This window comes from Pelophylax lessonae (assembly GCF_965119305.1).
Source record: "Pelophylax lessonae genome assembly, chromosome: 1".
Lineage (NCBI taxonomy): Eukaryota > Metazoa > Chordata > Amphibia > Anura > Ranidae > Pelophylax > Pelophylax lessonae.
This window is the reverse complement of record NC_138768.1, coordinates 373,782,735-373,802,243: the sequence shown is the minus strand read 5'-3', so window position 1 is coordinate 373,802,243 and position 19,509 is coordinate 373,782,735. Positions and strand designations below refer to the sequence as shown.

Genomic DNA, 19,509 nt, shown 5'->3' with positions numbered 1-19,509 from the left:
CCCCCCCCTCCTCCCCATTCCTCTCTAATATCACACTTTTCTATTGTAATTTCTGCCTCCCCTGCACAAGACTCTTACCTTTGGCAGGGTAGAGGGTGTGGATTAGTCCGTGTGTCCTCTCCTGGCTCCCCCGCCCACCTGACAATGTCATCCTATCAGCAGAGCAGGGGGCGGGAGGAGCTCTCCATTCTGATCTGCAGCTCCTCACGCCCCCTGCCCTGCTGATTGGATGACATAGTTGGCTGAGTGGGCAGAGCAGCCGGGAGATAACACACAGGCTTGCAGGTGAGTGGCACTGCTACAGAGCTACTTTAGAGCAGCTGAGGGAGGATTTTTTTATTAAAGCTGCACTGTCACATATTATTTCTTGCCTAAAGCTGCATTAAATCCAAATTACCAATTCCTAGATGTGATGGCTGCATTCGCTTATGGCTTTCTGTCTTCTATTTACACCTGGTGGTTCAGCCAGCAAGTCTGTTGTCTTTCAAAAGCACAAGCTCTCCAGCAGAATGCATCAGTTTACACAGATGAGACAAACCACTTAACACTGGCAGAGAAGACTAAAATGATCAGCTTTTATTTATCCATGCAAAACCTTTATCCCACAAGGAAAACAAACTGTTTGCTGTAACTGCTTTTAAAGTGTGAGCTGTAGTATAGCTTTGATTTGTTAGTGTATCTAAGGCCCCTTTCACACTTGTGCGATTTGTCCTGCGATCTGGAACTGCAAAGTCGCATGACAAGTCGTTCTCCATGATTTCTAATGAGTACCATTCATATCTGTAGTACTTCAAGTGGCAACAACTTCAAAGTAGTCCCTGCACTACTTTTCGCCGATTTTAATGCATTTTGAAGGTCCAAAGACATAGGCATTGCTTCAAATCCAGTCGAAATCACGGCAACAAAATCACGGTAAAATCGCACAAGTGGGAAAGGGGACCAAATCTGCTAATACATTTACAACTACCGTCCCAGACTGACAATGCTGCCGTTTGCTGTGCCTCCTCTGCTTGTTCCTTCAGAGTTATGTCTCACTAATATAGGAGGAACGTTGCTGGCAAGATAACCAGGTACAAACAGAGGAAAACAAGAAAACCAATGCAGCCATCACATCTAATAAATGGTAAGCTGCAATATAATACATTTTTGGTTTTGGGTTTAATACTGTTTTAAATGAAATTTCCCTGGGCCCAATCAGTTCAGCAGCAGGGGTCAAGCCGGTTTGCTCATTTTTGGGAGCAAATGGAATAATACTCCGTGCTGCAGCTCTCGAGAATTACATTTAAGTTCTGGCTGATTGATACAGAAAAAAAGGTCAGAACTTTAAATTAATTGTCAGGAGCTACGGCATGGTGGATAACTCTGTCTTCGCTCAAAAATGAGTAAACTGTCCCCTCTCTGTCCTTGGCCCCTGCTGCTGAACTGATGGAGGTCCAGGGAACTTTTATTTAATCGCTGAGAGCCATGGCCCATGAGACCCAAAAGTATTTCAAGAGTGCTCTCTTTGTATTTGGGCCCCCTGCTGAACTTATGGGGCCCGAGTTCGGTACAAGAAGGTCACTCTTCCCCCACCCCCCTATCTGTGGCCCTGCCTACAGTTCACGAAACAGTGTAATCACTAAATTGTAGAACATTTTAAATAGAATACATAATTTGGCATTCCTAGAAGTTTGAAACTCTGAGCATATCATTTTCTTCCCTCCTGCTCTGTACAACCGCATTATTAATTCTACATTCAAAGGAATAATAACAGAAACCAAATGTCGACAGTAAAAATTGTGGTGTCCCCTTTTATTAGTGGTCAGTGGGAATATGCGCTCTAGTATTGGTGGCCACTAATGGAGGGAGACCAATTCATCATTGCTCACTGTTCAAGGAACACCTTAGCAACCTTAAGAGGGACCTTAGAGTTGCATGGAACCCTGCCATAAGGTCAATAATAGTTATTAAAGTGCATTCATCTAAAATGATTTGACCATTCATGCATTATTTAAATAGATAAACACTAATTGATTCTTACAGTGTGTCTCAAACCAAGAACAAAAATTTAAAGTATTGCCACTTATTGTTTTTTCTTTATTGGTGTGGTGACTGCAATATTATCTTTTTTTCACACACTTTTTTCCCTTTAAATTTTACCTGGTAATCCTGATATTAACAAACTTCCTCTCCTAGGGTAAAAACTGCACTGAGCAGCTTTGTCACCCTAAAACAAGAAGCATTAGGACTACACAACATTGTGTTAGGAATGCAAAATACCTCCTTCTCTTCTCTATAACAGGGGGTGTGTGTGTTTTGTAGTCCAGGAAGATAGCAGGGAATGACATTTGGTGGCATTGCTATGGGACTGCACCCGGGTGACAACTGCATGAGGGGTGACACCATCAAGTACAGGGGAGTAGATGGGAGGGGGTCAGGGGGGGTTCAACCCTTCCCACCAGAGCACCATTCAAAGTAGCTGATATGCAGTGCGGTGAGAGAGCATATTAGCCACTTTGCCAGCTGTCCTGCAGCTATGTCCCAGGATCCGAGCCATGGGGACAGAAGCAGTGATTTCTACCAATGCCCCTTGTGCCCAGAAAATGCCAAGCATGTAGCAAGATGCCGGGCACCGGAACGCTCTATGCATTCCAGCACCAAGCAATGAAAGGAAAACTGTAACGTGGGAGAAGATATTGTATCTCTGCCCACAGTGTAAGCAAAGTCCTGGCCTGGAGGGAAAGAGATCAGTACGGTAACCTTTGATCACGTAAATGATCAACGGGATTGAGTGGTATTTACATTTAACCCCCCCATGACCACCAAGGCTTGAGCGAGATGGGTTAACTTTTGCTTTATGACCACAAATGCAGATTGGGGAGGGGGGGGGTGGTTTAAAATGTCACTGCCTTGACCAGCTAAGGTTTGCTTTCACTGTCAATGCCCCCCCCTTATTGGTGGTCAGTGGGAGTGAAAGGTAACCCCCATCGCCCACCCACTAAGCATTGGTGGTCATATCAGTGCAATGTTATACCATCATTCCCCCTTCTGCATTTGTGGTCATACAGCAAAAGTTAACCTACTTTCCCCCGCATTGGTGGTCATGGGGAGATAAATTTAAATTCCACTGTCCACCAACGTGGGGATTGGATGGTCATCCGCTGACATCCGCAATCCCATTGACATGCATTATGTCCATATATCACCCGCAAACGGATGGGGTGATATACGGACATACGGAACGCCCGTGTGAAAGAGCCCTTTCTCTGTACATAGGATGAAAGTTTGTCCTTACCTGTTATTTCAAGTCAAGTTGGGTATCCCACAATCCCTACACCCTACCCAAGTTGTTTCCCCAATAAAACAACAAAAACAAGCCCAGGGACTGATTTCTTGAGTCTGGATAAAAGTTGAAATTGCCTGTTGCCTGGCTGTGCAGGAATAGGGGAAAATCAGTAACCAGCGGCCCTTGTGGGGTTAGTGCTACAGATATAATTAAGCACATTTATGGGTATATTTAACAGACTACAGGAGCAGATAAGAAAATTGTATTGTTAGAGTTTACATAGACTTATTCTGAATTAGCTGGGGTATTTATGATTCAAATTATTTTTTCTATGTTTTACTGTTTACACAATGCTAAGTGGATTCTGAAATGTTGCATTGTTCAAGCATTAGAAGGGTGTAAAATAGTTTCACTCATGTCGCTACCTGTCATGGCTTTGCAGTGAAGTAGCTAAGTCAATAAGAAATATCTAAGATACACATGTCCTGGCTTACAGAGTCTGTGGGACTTAAATCCCCCATCTCTGATCTGTTGGCTTGAGCCTCCATTAGCTATTGGACTAACATTTCTAGCAGCAATAACACATTTCGAGCAGCCACAGATATTAAATATTAGGCTAAAAGGTACCTGCAGCGTCTTGGAATAAACAATACCTCCTAACAGACGAAAAAAAGGAAACAAAAAGTGTGGCAATTCAGTATGTACATTGCAACAAATATGTTGTAAAGATTTTCAAAAATCTATTTCCTCTGCTAACCACAGTCCTAAACAGGGGAAAATTGTGAAATATCCTGTACAGGACCCATCATACCGCTCTGATACATTTGATGGACATGTCTTGCCTAACAGACTATGATACATTGCTACATTTGGAAACTCTCAGTGTCCATTTAGATCTTTGGTAGGTTTAGGCAGGTGAGTTGACCCGCGCTTAAGTGCGTTTCCTTTGTGCATTGACATGCGTTGTGGCGCGTATCGAAGCACGTTTTCAATGCAATTTTGAATTTAGAACTTGGAGTGGATAGGGTTAACTTAACAGTCATTGACCAAAGCTTGGAAATTCCGCTTGCCATTAAAATGCATTTGTGACATGCATTTTGTTGTGCTGCTATTACCTTCCATGAGCCTTTCAAGGTACTTAAACGCAGGAAAAAAAAAAAAAAGACAGTTGTATTTTTCAAATCACACTGAACTGCAGCCCTGAGACTAGAGTAGGCACCATGTTTATTGCATTTTAGCGTATCAGAATACGGGCATCAAGATGCAACAGTGCAAAGGGGCCCACAGAAGCAGACAGATGCAGAAAAATGAAGGAAGGCTGTATTGTTGTCTAGCATGTTTTTTTTTTATAGATGTTTGGTTGAAATTATTGCTTGTTTGCACTTGGGTTGTCCCTCTGAAGAGCGATGTGTGGAGATCTGTGCAATGAGGAGGCAATATGTTATTACTACACAGTCTTTTTTTAATACCTTTAAGGCCACACTACCATGCAGCAACCATATGCAGTGTTACATTGAAGCCAATTTTTTTAAAGCAATGCTTATAGAGCAATTATGTGCTCTTGGTATTCTAAAAAAAAAAAAAAAAAAAAAAGCCAAATTTCTTCTCTCTTTTTGCCACCTTACCTTTGTGCCAGCTGACTTCAAGTATGTGGGTGTCCCCTGCACTCGTTTAGACCTATGGAGTCTCGCCGAGGTTTCCACTTAATGTGTGCTCCTGTTTAGAAATAGAACCTTCAATCACTGCTGTGGAGGAGGAGGAAAGATGTAGCTTTGGCTTTTTGTCCGTCTTGCTCTATTAGTGTGTGGAGTGCTGGGAATGGCCGCACATAAAGCTTGCCATACATTATATGATTTTCTTATTCGATTTCCTTTAAATTTCCCTTCAACTATGTAGTGCAATGCCCTGTCTCATTGCATATAATTTAATAATGTGTTTATGTCTGACCAGGGGAGGCCTGAGGCAGGGGGGCAATTACCCCCCGGGCCGCTCTGATCTCCCATAAAAAGGCTGCACCGCTTCTGCCACAGACATGTCTAAAGGATTCCTGGTGAAGAGAAGTAAAAATTCCCCACTGCTAACCTCCTGAGAGGATGAAGACAAGGACAGAGCGCAGGCCTTCCCCCAAGAATGGATGGTGTAAACCAGGGGTCTTCAAACTTTGGCCCTCCAGTTGTTCAGGAAATACAATTCCCATTATGCCTAGTCATGTCTGGAAAGGTCAGAGTTTTACAATGCCTCATGGGACCTGTAGTCCTGCAACAGCTGAAGGGGCCGTAGTTTGAGGATCCCTGGTGTAAACTGTCTGAGCAGAGGCCTGTTCCATGCCCCACTGGAGATTCTCCTCTCAGCGCCGAGTTCAGCCAGTGAGTAGAGAGTACCTGGAGTGGAGCTTCAGCCAGAAATGGGGTCAGGAAGAGGCTAGGAAAAGGAGATTGGGAGGAGGGCTGAGTCAATGCACCATGGGCCTCTGGTTTGTACTTGCCCCCTGGGCCGAAAGTTGCCAGTCAGCTCCTGGGTCTGACCTCATATTATATGTTTTTGGTAGATTTAAGGGAAAACTGCAAGAAAATAGAATACTAAATGGCCAGCCTAAAACTGAATTTCTAAATGGAAGCGTTCACATGGTGGACATTCTGACAGGACTCTGAAGGTCCTGGCAGACACAAGGGGTACACACATACCTTGAAGCTCCATTCACACGTGAGCAAATCATTTTCAGGTGTTTGTTTGGGCGTTTTTCAGGCGTTTTTCCCGGGCATTTTTTCAGGCGTTTTTGGAGGTAGGCATTGAAATCTAACAAAAACGCTTGTAATCTGCCAAAAAAGAAGCTTATGTACTTTGAGCTTCAGGCGTTTTACTTCAGGCGACAAAACGCTCATATCTGAACAGGGGCCATTGAAATGAATGGAATTTTGCTTGTTAGGCATTTTGAGACTTCAGAGATGAGCGTTTTACGAGCTGACGAACGCTCAGGTGAAAACAGGGCCTCAGTCAGCCAGGGTAGACGGGGGACAGCATGAGGAGAAAAATGATAAAAACAACAGCAAGATCCTGTTAGTGCTAATAAAAGATCATTTAGCAAAAAAATAAAATAAATCACTTTAAGCTTTACCAGCCCCCACAAAGGAGACTAAATAAAAGATATTTTTAAAACCTAGCAAGTCCAAGTAATGTAGTATGCGGTCTAAAATTATGAGGCCTGCTGAATGAGGGGCATTGGTTGGGTGCAAATAATGGCCAGTACTAGTGCTGCTCGCATGTAACTGAAAACATGAATGCCTCTGACTGAGCCTAGATAAAAATGGTGCTCAGGGTGACCAGCTCTAGTATACATGCTGGACACTGCTAAGCACCCAGTGTGTATGGGTAATGGGCAAGAAGGGTAGCATGGAGTCTTAAAGAAGGAGGCCCAACCTACAACCTTGCATACAGGCCCACTGTATTCAGAAAACACCCCTGCCTGTGGTTGTCCTGCTGATATTGTAAAAATGAATGCAGTTTGTTTTTTTATATGCGTTATGGCATGTGTTTGTGCATTAGTGGGCATGAGGCCTGTTAGTTAAAAACGCCAGTAGCATTAGCTGTAGAACGCTGTAGCATGAGTTTTGCTGAGTTTTTGCAGAATCGTTTTTCAGTGTTTATTTGTGTTTGTGTTTTTTTCGCTTTCTTTTAGCAAAACTATACTCCCACAAAAGCTTATGGTTAAAAAATGGCGATAAACACTGAATAGCTGCGTTTTTCAACGTTTTTTTAGATGTTTTTAGAGTTACAGCTGAAAAACTTTTCTTCAACCCACTAGTTCTGGGTTTTTTTCCAGTCAAAATTTGCCCCTGCCAAAAAACGCTGATAACAGCCTATGTGTGCATGGACACATTGAATAACATGCTGGGGAGTTTACTGGCTGCAGAAAAAATGTCTGAAGCCAAAAACAACAGCCGTACAAATGTCCAGTGTGCATGAGGCCTGAATATCAATGTTTTGTTGCATCTTCCCTGCATGCATTTTGCATGTTCTTGCCTGAAAAAGGGCGCATCTGTTGTATTAGCAATCATATCTGTGGACTTCAAAATCTACACTGGCGCAATAAAATGCACGCAAGTTGCATTTCTTGTAACAGATTGCAGTGAATTGGCCTAATTGGCTTGCATAACAATTCTAGGTTTGCTGTGGGTTCCCTGCGGTAATTGTGTAGTTAATTATCGCTGAAAGCTGCTTAGATGTGGAGAACCTAAATTTAGCCTTAACTACTGATATACAGCACTGTTAGTGGAAGTTCACATCTGCACTGTAGCTGTCTATTGTAAGCACTGGTGCACTTTAAAATTATTTTTGGGCAAATCTTTTGTCATTTATTTATTACAGGTACTTATACCCTCACCGGCCACTTTATTAGGTACACCTGTTCAATTGCTTGGTAACACAAATTGCTAATCAGCCAATCACATAGCAGCAACTCAATGCATTTAGGCATCTAGATGTGGTGAAGAAGACTTGCTGAAGTTCAAACCGAGCATCTGAATGAGAAAGAAAGGGGATTGAAGGTGGGCTGGTCTGAGAATTTCAAAAACTACTGATCTACTGAGATTTTCACGCACAACCATCTCTAGCATTTACAGAAAATGGTCCGAAAAAGAGAAAATATCTAGTGAGCGGAAGTTGTGTGGACAAAAATGCCTTGTGGAGGTGAATGGGCAGACTAGTTTGAGATGATAGAAAGGCAACAGTAGCTCAAATAACTCATTACAACATAGGTATGCAGAATACCATCACTGAACGCACAACACATCGAACTTTGAAGGAGATTGGCTACAGCAGCAGAAGACCACACCAGGTGCCACTCCTGTCAGCTAAAAACAGGAAACTGAGGCTAAATTCGCACAGGCTCATCAAAATCAGACAATACAAGATTGGAAAAACGTTGCCTGGTCTGAAACATGAAAGCATGGATCCATCCTGCCTTGTATCAACGGTTCAGGCTGGTGCTGGTGGTGTAATGGTGTGGGGGATATTTTATTGGCACACTTTGGGCCCCTAATACCAATTGAACATTGTTTAATCGCCACGGCCTACCTGAGTATTGTTGCTGACCATGTCCATCCCTTTATGACTACAGTGTACCCATATTTAGATGGCTACTTCCAGCAGGATAATGCACCATGTCACAAAGCTCAAATCATCTCAAACTGGTTTTTTGAACATGACAATGAGGTCACTGTACTCCAATGGCCTTCACAGTCACCAGATCTCAATCCAATAGAGCACCTTTGGGATGTGATGGAACGGGAGACTCGCATCATGGATGTGCAGCCGACAAATCTGCAGCAACTGTGTGATGCTTTCATGGCAATATGACCAACATTTCTGGGAACACCTTGTTGAATCTATGCCACGAAAAATTAAGGCAGTTCTGAAGGCAAAAGGGGGTCCAATCAGGTACCTAATAAAGTGGCCAATGAGTGTATAGCACCGCCAATTTACGCAGTGCTTTACATATATATTGCACATTCACATCAGACCCTGCCGTCAAGGAATTTGCAATCCAAGGTCCCTAACTGACATTCATACATACACACAACAGATCCAATTAACCTACCAGCATGTCTTTGGAGGGTGGGAGGAAACCCATATAGGCACAGGGAGAACATGCATACTCCAGGCAGGTATAATTCTGTGGTTGGAATTTGAACCAATGACCCCTTTGCTGCTAGGCAGTAGTGCTAACCACTTAGCCACTGTGCTGCCCACCACCAATGTCTTTTTAAATGGCTAAGCTAATTTAAAGAATTAAAGTTGAACTATAAGCAAACCATTTTTTAGGGTTTCTGACTAAATAGCTATTTCCATGTACACTTATTAACATAGGTGTTTTGATTTGTAACGCAAAAAACATGGTAGTACTCAGACCTCTATCTAGTCCAATTAGAACGGGACAACGATGCTTAACCTAAAGCAGGGCAATGACAATGCAATAACCGAAAAAAAAATGAATGTCAATAGTCAAATCCTATGTCTTTCGCATCATTAGTGTGCTAGCTGCGGCGCGAAACTTTCGCACTGCAGCCGAAGGTGACTGATCCAAAAAAAAACACATTTTGAATCTTTGATGGGGGAGCTGTATAAAATACAAAAAATTAGCAGTTTGTCAGTACAAATTTCGAAACTGAACGATGGCACAATTGGATGTTAACATGAACGCCACATTAGTTTACCGATCGATAGACTGTCCAGTTTTCGCATCATGCCTTACCCCTGCAGGCCATCCCAGAGCTGATATTTTATTATAACATGGGTAAAATCTGGGCATGACTGTATTGGTAACACGTTTGCGCAAATGAGACCTTACTTATCTGTAGCTGTCTGAAAGATCATTTTGTTACAAATAATTAACCTTAGGCCTCTTTCACACGGGCGTTCCGTATGTCCGTATATCACCCCATCTGTTTGCGGGTGATATACGGACATAATGCATGTCAATGGGATATGCGTCCTTTCAGTTCTGTTCCGTTTTTTTGGAATGGAACAGAACCCTATTTTTCTTCCGTTTAAAAAACGGAAAGTACGCAAAATCGGATGTCAGCGGTGTCATCCGCAATCCCATAGACATACATTATGTCCGTATATCATCCACAAATGGATGGGATGGTATGCGGACATACGGACCGAATGACACAAGTGTCATCCGTGTCCGTGAAAAAAAAAACGTGCCGGAGCGGATCGAAATACGGTCCGCTCCGTGTGAAAGAGGCCTCATAGCGGTTCTAAAGGTAGAAGGTTTTTTTCATTTTCTGCATTAAAGTAATTATAAAGGCTTATTATTTATTTATTTATTTTTTTAAACAACAAACATGGTATACTTACCTCCTATGTGTAGTTTGTTTTGCACAGAACAGCCCGGATCCTCCTCTTCTGTGCTCCTGGCCTCTCCCTCCTGTTGAGTGCCCCCACGGCAAGCAGCTTACTATGGGGGCACCCAAGCTGAGTCATAGCTTCCTGTGTCCATGCAGACACGTAGCTGCGACCCAGCCCCACCCCCTCTCTCTCTCCTGATTGGCTGGATGATTTTGATTGACAGCAGCGGGAGCCAATCGCGCCACGCTGCTGTCTCAACCAATAAGGAGGGGAGTCCCAAGCAACTTAGACACTTGCATCGCTGGATGTAGACGGGCTCAGGTAAGTATTAGGGGGCTGAGGAGAGCTGTTGCACACAGGTTTTTTTATCTTGATGCATAGACTGCATTAAGATAAAAAAAAAAAAACCTTCTGCCTTTACAATCCCCTTTAAGGTAAAAAAAAAAAAAAAAAACTTGAGTTTGCAGCTTCCATACTTACCTGAGCCTGATCCCAAACCAGTGCTGTACCCAAGAGCAGCAGGTCTTTTTGCTATCTCTCTCCTCAGTGAAGATAAAGAAAGCAACCGGAGCCATTGGTTCCTGCTGCTGTCAATCACAGACAGTGGGGAGAGAGCAGGGGTGGGGCTGAGCCACACTCTGTGTGTCAATGGACACGTACAGTGCAACTTGGGAGCAAGCCCATGCGAGTGCCACCATAGCAAGTGGCTTGCTATGGGGCACTCTGCAGAAGGGAGGAGCCAGAGGGGACCCCAAAACAGAAGGATCAGGGATGCTCTGTGCTTAACCATTGCACAGAGCAGGCAAGAAGGACATGTTTATTTATTTATTTTTTAAATCTTTAGAAATCGCTTTCAAAGTAGAACTATAGGCAAAACCTTTTTTTTTTTTATATTTTGCATAGAGTAAGGGGGGATTATAACCCCTGTCATAGTTTTTTTTTTTTTTTGCCATACGTGTTCCATTGGGAAGATTTATCTTTACTTCCTGTCCCATAGCCAAAACAGGAAGTGAGAGGAAATCCCTGCAAATAAAGCAGTTCCCTCGCTGGCATCTTCTATGTGCTGGGTTTCAGCCATCTTCATTGTCCTGCAGGGGATGACGTCACTTATGGGCATGCAGCCAGGACACATGATTGGCCCAGCTGCTGTAAGTTGACCGTCTGGGGTTTGCTGTGAGCAGGCTAGCAGGTATGTTTTATTGCAGAAGAGACATTGCATGCTTCTTATGCAATAAAATGCCTGTGTGCTCATAGTGTATGAGGGAAAGAGGCAACAATAAAACCTGACAGGTGTTGTAATCTCTCTCCACAAGTTTTGCCTTTAGTTTTACTAAATGAGCTGTTAATAATGTTGCATAATAATGGAATCTGTTATACATATACAGTATCTCACAAAAGTGAGTACACCCCTCACATTTTTGTAAGTATTTTATTATAAAACTTTTCATGTGACAACACTGAAGAAATGACACTTTGCTACAATGTAAAGTAGTGAGTGTACAGCTTGTATAACGGTGTAAATTTGATTTCTCCTCAAAATAACAACACAGAGCCATTAATGTCTAAACCTGACAAGCTGTGAGTACACCCCTAAGTGCAAATGTCCAAATTGGGCCCAATTAGCCATTTTCCCTCCCTGATGTCATGTGACTCGTCAGGGTTACAAGGTCTCAGGTGTAAATGGGGAGCAGGTGTGTTAAATTTGGTGTTATCGCTCTCACTCTCTCATACTGGTCACTGGAAGTTCAACATGGCACCTCATATCAAAGAACTCTCTAAAGATCTGAAAAAAAAAGAATTGTTGCTCTACATAAAGATGTCTGACCTAGGCTATAAGAAGTTTGCCAAGACCATGAAACTGAGCTGCAGCACAGTGGCCAAGACCATACAGCAATTTAACAGGACAGGTTCACTAAGAACAGGCCTCGCCATGATTGACCAACAAAGTTGAGTGCACGTGCTCAGCGTCATATCCAGGGGTTGTCATTGGGAAATAGACGTATTAGTACTGCCAGCATTGTTGCAGAGGTTGAAGGGGTGGGGGGTTCGCCTGCCAGTGCTCAGACCATACGCCCCGCACTGCATGAAATTGGTCTGCATGGCTGTCATCCCAGAAGGAAGCCTCTTCTAAACATGATGCACAAGAAAGCCTACAAGCAGTTTGCTGAAGACAAGCAGATATGGATTACTGTAACCATGTCCTGTGATCTCATGAGACCAAGATAAACGTATTTGGTTCAGATGGTGTCAAGCGTGTGTGGCGGCAACCAGGTGAGGAGTACAAAGACAAGTGTGTCTTGCTCACAGTCAAGCATGGTGGTGGAAGTGTCATGGTCTGGGGCTGCATGAGCACTGCCATCACTGGAGAGCTACAGTTCATTGAGGGAACCATGAATGCCAACATGTACTGTGACATACTGAAGCAGATGATACCTTCCCTTCGGAGACTGGGCTGCAGGGCAGTATTCCAACATGATAACGACCCCAAACACACTTCCAATACAACCACTGCCTTGCTAAAGAAGCTGAGGGTAAAGGTGATGGACTGGCCAGGCATGTCTCCAGACCTAAACCCTATTGAGCATCTGTGGGGTATCCTCAAATGGAAGGTGGAGGAGCGCAAGATCTCTAACGTCCACCAGCTTCATGATGTCATCATGGAGGAGTGGAAGAGGACTCCAGTGGCAACCTGTGAAGCTCTGGTGAACTCCATGCCCAAGAGGGTTAAGGCAGTGCTGGAAAAAAATGGTGGCCACACAAAATATTGACACTTTTGTACCCAATTTTGACATTTTCACTTAGGGGTATACTCATTTTTGTTGCCAGCAGTTTAGACATTAATGACTGTGTGTTGAGTTATTTTGAGGGGACAGCAAAATTAACATGGTTATGCAAGCTGTACACTCACTACTTTACATTGTAGCAAAGTGTAATTTCTTCAGTGTTGTCACATGAAAAGATATAATAAAATATCTACAAAAAAGTGAGGGGTGTACTCACTTTTGTGAGATACTGTACATGTAGAGTAATGTGCAATTTGTGTCTTAATTACAATCAGATGAAGTTGTGTATTTGTAATTCCCCCTATTCGATAGAGTGTTGAGGGTATTTATTTTGGACACAGAAGATCTCAGACAGCTTCGAGTAAGACCTAACTGGCAGAATTGCTTTAGTGCTACTGTCATGCTTGGATTTTATGCCAAGCTAGGTAATGTCAAGATAATAATGCCGTGTTATAATAAAATATGATGAAGGATCAGTAACCAAGTGCCAGTGGTTTTTCCATTATTCAAGCTCTGTTTTGATTTGTGATAGATTTCCTTTAAAAAGGTTGTAAACCCACATTTTTTTTCTTCACCCTGAAAGAGAAACACATAATGAGCTAGTATGCATAGCATACTAGCTCATTATGAAATACTTACCTTAGAATGACCCTCCGCCGTGCCGCCCGCTTACCTCTATGCAGGGCTTTTTTTCAGCGGGAACGCGGGGGAACGCAGATCCGGCAACTCTAGCACTGAATGCATGAAATGGCAAGGGGTATTAAGGTATGCTTGAGGATCTATTGTTGCTGGGGTTCATTTGTTGCTGGGAAGGATCTACTATAGAGGGAGGGGTCAACTGTTGGCTGCTGGAGGGTCTATTAATGCTGGCTTCTAGGAGATCTATTGTTGCTGGAGGGGTCTATTAATGCTCTGATGGATCCATTGTTGCTTGGGGGGTAATTTGCTGTGGGGGGGGGTCTTTTGTTTCTGGGGAAAACTATTGTTGAAAGGGGGGTGTATTGTTGCTGGATGCAGGGAATATATTTCATGGCTTATCAATAAAAAATTCCTTACAATTACTACAAAATGATGCTTGGTGGAACTGGGAGGTGGATAGAGGAAGTAATTAAGGGATGGTGCTCAGAGGTTGGTAGGGGCGGAGACAAGGGGTGGCTTGAAAGGGGAGTTCCTGCACCTTTTCTTTGAGAAAAAAAGCCCTGCCTCTATAACGGGCGACATGTCCAGTCGCCCGTCTTCCGGGATCGCGGCATCCGACCATCTGATTGGCCGGAGCCGCTTTGACGTCACTCCCGCGCACGTGCGTGGGAGCCGACGGTCACGGCCCGGGGCTCTGAAGGAACGGCACGATCTGCCGTTCCTTCAGAGCGCATGCGCCAGTGTTGTCACTGGCTGCATGTAAGGTAAATATCTCCTAAACGGTACATGTTTAGGAGATATTTGCAGTACCTATAGGTAAGCCTTATCATAGGCTTACCTATAGGTACAACTTGCAGAGGAGGGTTTACTTCCTCTTTAAAGTGGAACATTACCCATAAAAGCGTAAAGGGATTGTAAAGGCAGAAGGTGCATTCTATGCATTAAGATAAAAAAATTCTTTTGTGTGTAGCAGCCCTCCCCAGCCGCTTTAATATTTACCTGAGCCCCATCTCTGCAGGAGTGTCTCAGCTGCCCTGGACTACCCTCCTCATTGGCTGAGACAGCAATGTGGCTTGATTGCCTCCCACTGCTGACAAATAAAGTCAATAAGCCAATCAGAAGAGAGAGGGGGTGGAGCCGGGTTGTGGCTCCGTGTCTGAATGGACACAGGGAGCTGGGACTTGGCTCGGGTGCCCCCATAGAAAGCATTTTGTTGTGGGGGTACTCAACAGAAAGGAGGGGCCAGGAACACCGAAGAGGGACCCAAGAAGAGGAGGATACCGGCTGCTCTGAGCAAAACCAACTGCACAAAGGAGGTAAGTATAACATGTTCGTTATTTATTTATTTATTTTTTTTAAATAAGACTTTACAATCACTTTAGGGCTCTTTCACACGGGCTTTCCGTGTGAAAGGTCCGCTGCGGGACTTTTTTTTTTTTTTTCACGGAGCGGATGACATTTCTGTCATCCGCTCCGTAGGTCCGCATATCATCCCATCAGTTTGCGGATGATATGCGGACCTAATGTAAGTCTATGGGGGATTGCGGATGTCAGCGGATGACACCGCTGACATCCGATTTTCCTTCCTTTCCGTTTTTTGAACGGAACAAAAATAGGATTTTTTCAGTTCCAAAAAACAGAACAGAACTGACAGGAGGAAAATCGGATGTCAGCGGATGGTATTCCGCTGACATCCGCAATGCCATAGACTTACATTATGTCCGCAAATCATCCGCAAAAAAATAGGATGATTTGCGGACATACGGAGCGCCCGTGTGAAAGGGCCCTTAATAAAAAATGATGTTCTGTAGCAAGGAACATACATTTCACATGAATAATTATGCTACCAATATTAGCGCGTGCTGCAAATTGCCTCCAGCATTGCTGGAGGCTGGCATTTTGCTGAAGCCCGGAGCCCCTGAACAGCAGTAAATTATAAAGTAGAACTAAACCCATTGATTTAACAGTTTCAAAAAACAGTTACATTCCTGGAAATCCAGGAAGGCTAACTATAACAATTGCCTGTGTCCTCAACCAAACTGTCAAACCATCAAATGGCTGGTGTCATAACTGATTGCATGTGCAGCACCATGGCAGTTGCAGATCAGAAGCAGCTTCCTTGGCTGTAAAGGATAGAAGGGTTTCATTCTGCTTTAAGGCTGTCAGCAGATCGGCCTCTGCAATCTCAGCAGTGCCTAAAAATGGAGAGCAACTGAGCATGTGCAGAGCAGGGTGAGACTTTATATTTTTGGATAACCGTATAGGCACTTATTTTTAATGTTTTACATAGCTATACCTGCAAAAGGGGCCAGCCTGAAGTGATCTATCAGGACTTCAATTCCGGACTAAAGTTCCACTTTACATTTCAGTCCTCTTACAATGGCTTAAAATGACTTCCTTGTGGGTTGGCTAGATCTACCAAAGTTAAAATGTTACATTTTACTTTCGGGCCTTTAAAGCAGAATTGCATCTTGTGCCTGAAATAATTGCAGCATGTAACGCGGAGGTAATGCAAATTAAAGAGAGAATTTAAAAGTGTATGGCACCATGTAGCACAGTATGCCCTGACCTTAGATGGATGCTCAATAGCACTTGAAAATGCACACTAAGATCCCTCTTTTATTGCATGTATGAAAAATATGCAAACTATTTGGTTCTTTTCCTAATCAAGCAACATAACAGCAGCACCTAATCCATTTTAATCCTCGTGTTTTTTCTCTTATCAATAATGCAAATAACAGTGCAAACAATAACTTATTACACTACATTACTCTAATATTTAATTGTTTTTATAGAAAGGCTCTTAATTGTAAGTATAATGTAAATTATCTGGAGCAGAGCCAATGAACTACTTTTTAGGAGTGGTGTGTACTCTTCATTCCTCTGTAACTTGTGCCCACAGGCTACTAAAAGCTCCACCAAAAGTTCACTGCAGATTAGGTATGCATGCAGCTTCTCTACAACTGCATAACTAGAATCTTCAGATTGGAACATTTCCTCCAAAACAGGGATGGAAATAGTTTTCTGCAGTCCCTAACTTCTACATAGGATTCCTTAATAGGAATAAAAACTATTTGTATTGTTATTCATAGTTGTTACATTACTAGAGTGATTTAGAAGCTAATAAAAGCAAGACATTGTAGAAAAATATTTTTATTTCTACAAAGATTCATTGTATTCTTTTAAAGGGATGTAGACTACTGAAACACAGAATTGTAGACAACTATTTTCATTCATTTCTTTGAGGAGTTTAGGCACATCATGCCAAAAATATCATCAATGCAGCTCAGTAAGTGCAATGACAATTAAACGGCAATTCAAACTATATGTATGTATATATATATATATATATATATATATAAATAAAAATCACAGGAAGATCAGCATCGCCCATATACTTTATATTTTAAAAAAGATCAGCATTACCCATATACTGTATATATATATATACACACACATACATACACACAGTGTATATATATATATATATATATATATATATATATATATATATTTTTTTTTTTTTTTTTTTTTTTTTTTTATATGAGCAATGTTGATCTCCCTTTTTCATATACCGTATATGGACGATGCTGATTTCTCTTTTTTTTTTTTTTTTTTAATATATATAGTATTTGGGCAATGCTAATCTCCATATTTTTGTATATACAGTATACGGGTGATGCTGATCTCTATTTTTATATAAAGTGTATAGGAGATGCTGATTTCCCTGTTTTTGTACACAGTATATGGACAATGATGATCTCTCTATTTTTTATACACAGTATTGGGGCAATGGTTATCACCCTGTTTTATATACGGTATATAGGTAATGACGATCTCCCTGTTTTATTTTCAATAAATGGGCAATGTTGATATCCCTGTTTTTATACACAGTATATAGATAATACTGATCTCCCATGTTTATATACAATAAATGGGCAATGCTGATACCCCTTACTTTTTTACAGTATGTCGGTAGTGCTGATCTTCCTGTTTTATATACAGTAAATTGGCAATGATGATCTCACTGTTTTATATACAGTAAATGGGCAATAATGGAACACCTGTTTTTTTTTTATATACAGTATATTAGGTACTACTGATCTCCCTATTTTTAAATACAGTAAATTGGCAATGATGATCTCCCTGTTTTTATATACAGTATATGGACAATGCTGAGCTATTTTTTATATACAGTAAATGAGCCATGCTGATCTCCCTATTTTTAACACAGTATATGGGCAATGCTGAGCTCTCTATTTGTATGTGCAATAAATGAGCAATGCTGATCTCCATTAATTGTTATATACAGTATATGGGCAATGCTGATCTCCCTTACCTTTTTTATACAGTATATGGGCAATGCTGATCTCTTACTTTTTATATACAGTATATGGGCAATGCTGAGCTCCCTTACCTTTTATATACAGTATATGGGCAATTCTGAGCTCCCTTACTTTTTATATACAGTATATGTTCAATGCTGATCTCCCTTACTTTTTATATACAGTATATGTTCAATGCTGATCTCCCTTACTTTTTATATACAGTATATGGGCAATGCTGAGCTCCCTTACCTTTTATATACAGTATATGTGCAATCCTGATCTCCTTTACTTTTTATATACAGTATATGGGCAATGCGGATCTCCCTTACTTTTTATTTACAATACATGGGCCATACTGAGCTCCCTTACTTCTTATATAGATTATATGGGCAATGCTGATCTCACTGTTTTTTTTTATATATATACAGGAAAAGAGCAATGCTGATCTCCCTCTTTTTATATACAGTATATGGTCAATGGTGACCTCTATGCTTTAATATACAATATACTGTATAAGCAATGCTGATCTCCCTCTTTTTGTATACAGTATTCGGACACTTCTAATCTGCGTGCTTTGGCTAAGAGATGTTCTAGGTAGGAGTTCGTAGTAATAAAAAGAGCAAGCAGAGTGAAAGGTATGTGTTTACCTGTTGAGTTTCAGAGCGAACGCCCTCCTCTCTGCGCTGGACAGTGAAGCCATGGTGGTTGATCGCTGTGTGCCAGTGCAGCCCTCTCCTTCATGCCTCTGTAGTGTCAGCGAGCTGTCATTTCTCACTTCCGTATTCCCCTCCTTTGGAGCCTGCTGCCACTCTGCCTGCCCTGCTGGGGGAGGGAGGGATGCACAGCTATCAGGACGATCAGCTTGTTGCAACCAACTTTTCTTCTACTGTCTGTGTGACCATTTGATTAGGATCTCATTTCATATGCTCAAGGTTGTCAACAGGATGAGCTCCATTCAGTGTTTAAAATAAACTTATTTCCGACTTTATTGAGCATTGGTATAAGTCATATCCGCACATGTCAGCTGTTCTTATCACCGATCCGAAATGAAGCGAAGTCCTCCCCTGCCCCACGTTGCAGAGTGAGGAATGTACTCTGCTCACACAGGCTTGTTAGGCTCAATCAAGCTGAAATGTGACCCCTGCTCTGACAGGGGGTTAATCTGCTCATTCAAAGTGTGCTGATCTCATTCCCACATTCATTTAGGAGTATGCCTGTACTTCTCTTCATCACTGTATTCCTGATCCATCTGTGCCATCATTGTATATAGAAGAGTTACATCACTCCTCAGTTTCCTCCTTTTGTCTGTAAATCTTCATGACTTACATTTGGAAAATGGAACTTCTGCTTTCGGAAGCGACCTAAAGGTGCAGCACTCCCACATTTTTACAAAGAATCGCTTAGTAACACAGGCCCATGTTGTGTTATGAGGAACAGGTTTATTGGAGCTGGAAATGTTAAATCGTATGTTACTATATGATTACAAATCTTGCTGAAGGGGAATCGTAAAGAAGAACCAATAGTGACAGAATTACTGACTACCTTTAGCCCACGTTCACATTGGTCCAATTTGATATGCGATTTGACATGTCAAATCTGAGCCAATTGTCCGAATCAGCGTCACACAGATTCCTAAAAGTAT

The 19,509-nt window shown here is 42.1% G+C and overlaps 1 protein-coding gene across 1 annotated transcript in view; it reads right to left on the bottom strand.

The window, feature by feature from the left end:
- Positions 1-19,072, bottom strand: part of DOCK8 (dedicator of cytokinesis 8) — a 252,499-nt gene extending 233,427 nt beyond the window's left edge. The window contains exon 1 of the mRNA XM_082242986.1: positions 18,515-19,072. Within this exon, the coding sequence (XP_082099112.1) occupies positions 18,515-18,567 (53 nt within the window). The 5' untranslated portion in view covers positions 18,568-19,072. The remainder of the gene's footprint in view (positions 1-18,514) is intronic.
- Positions 19,073-19,509: the final 437 nt, after the last annotated feature.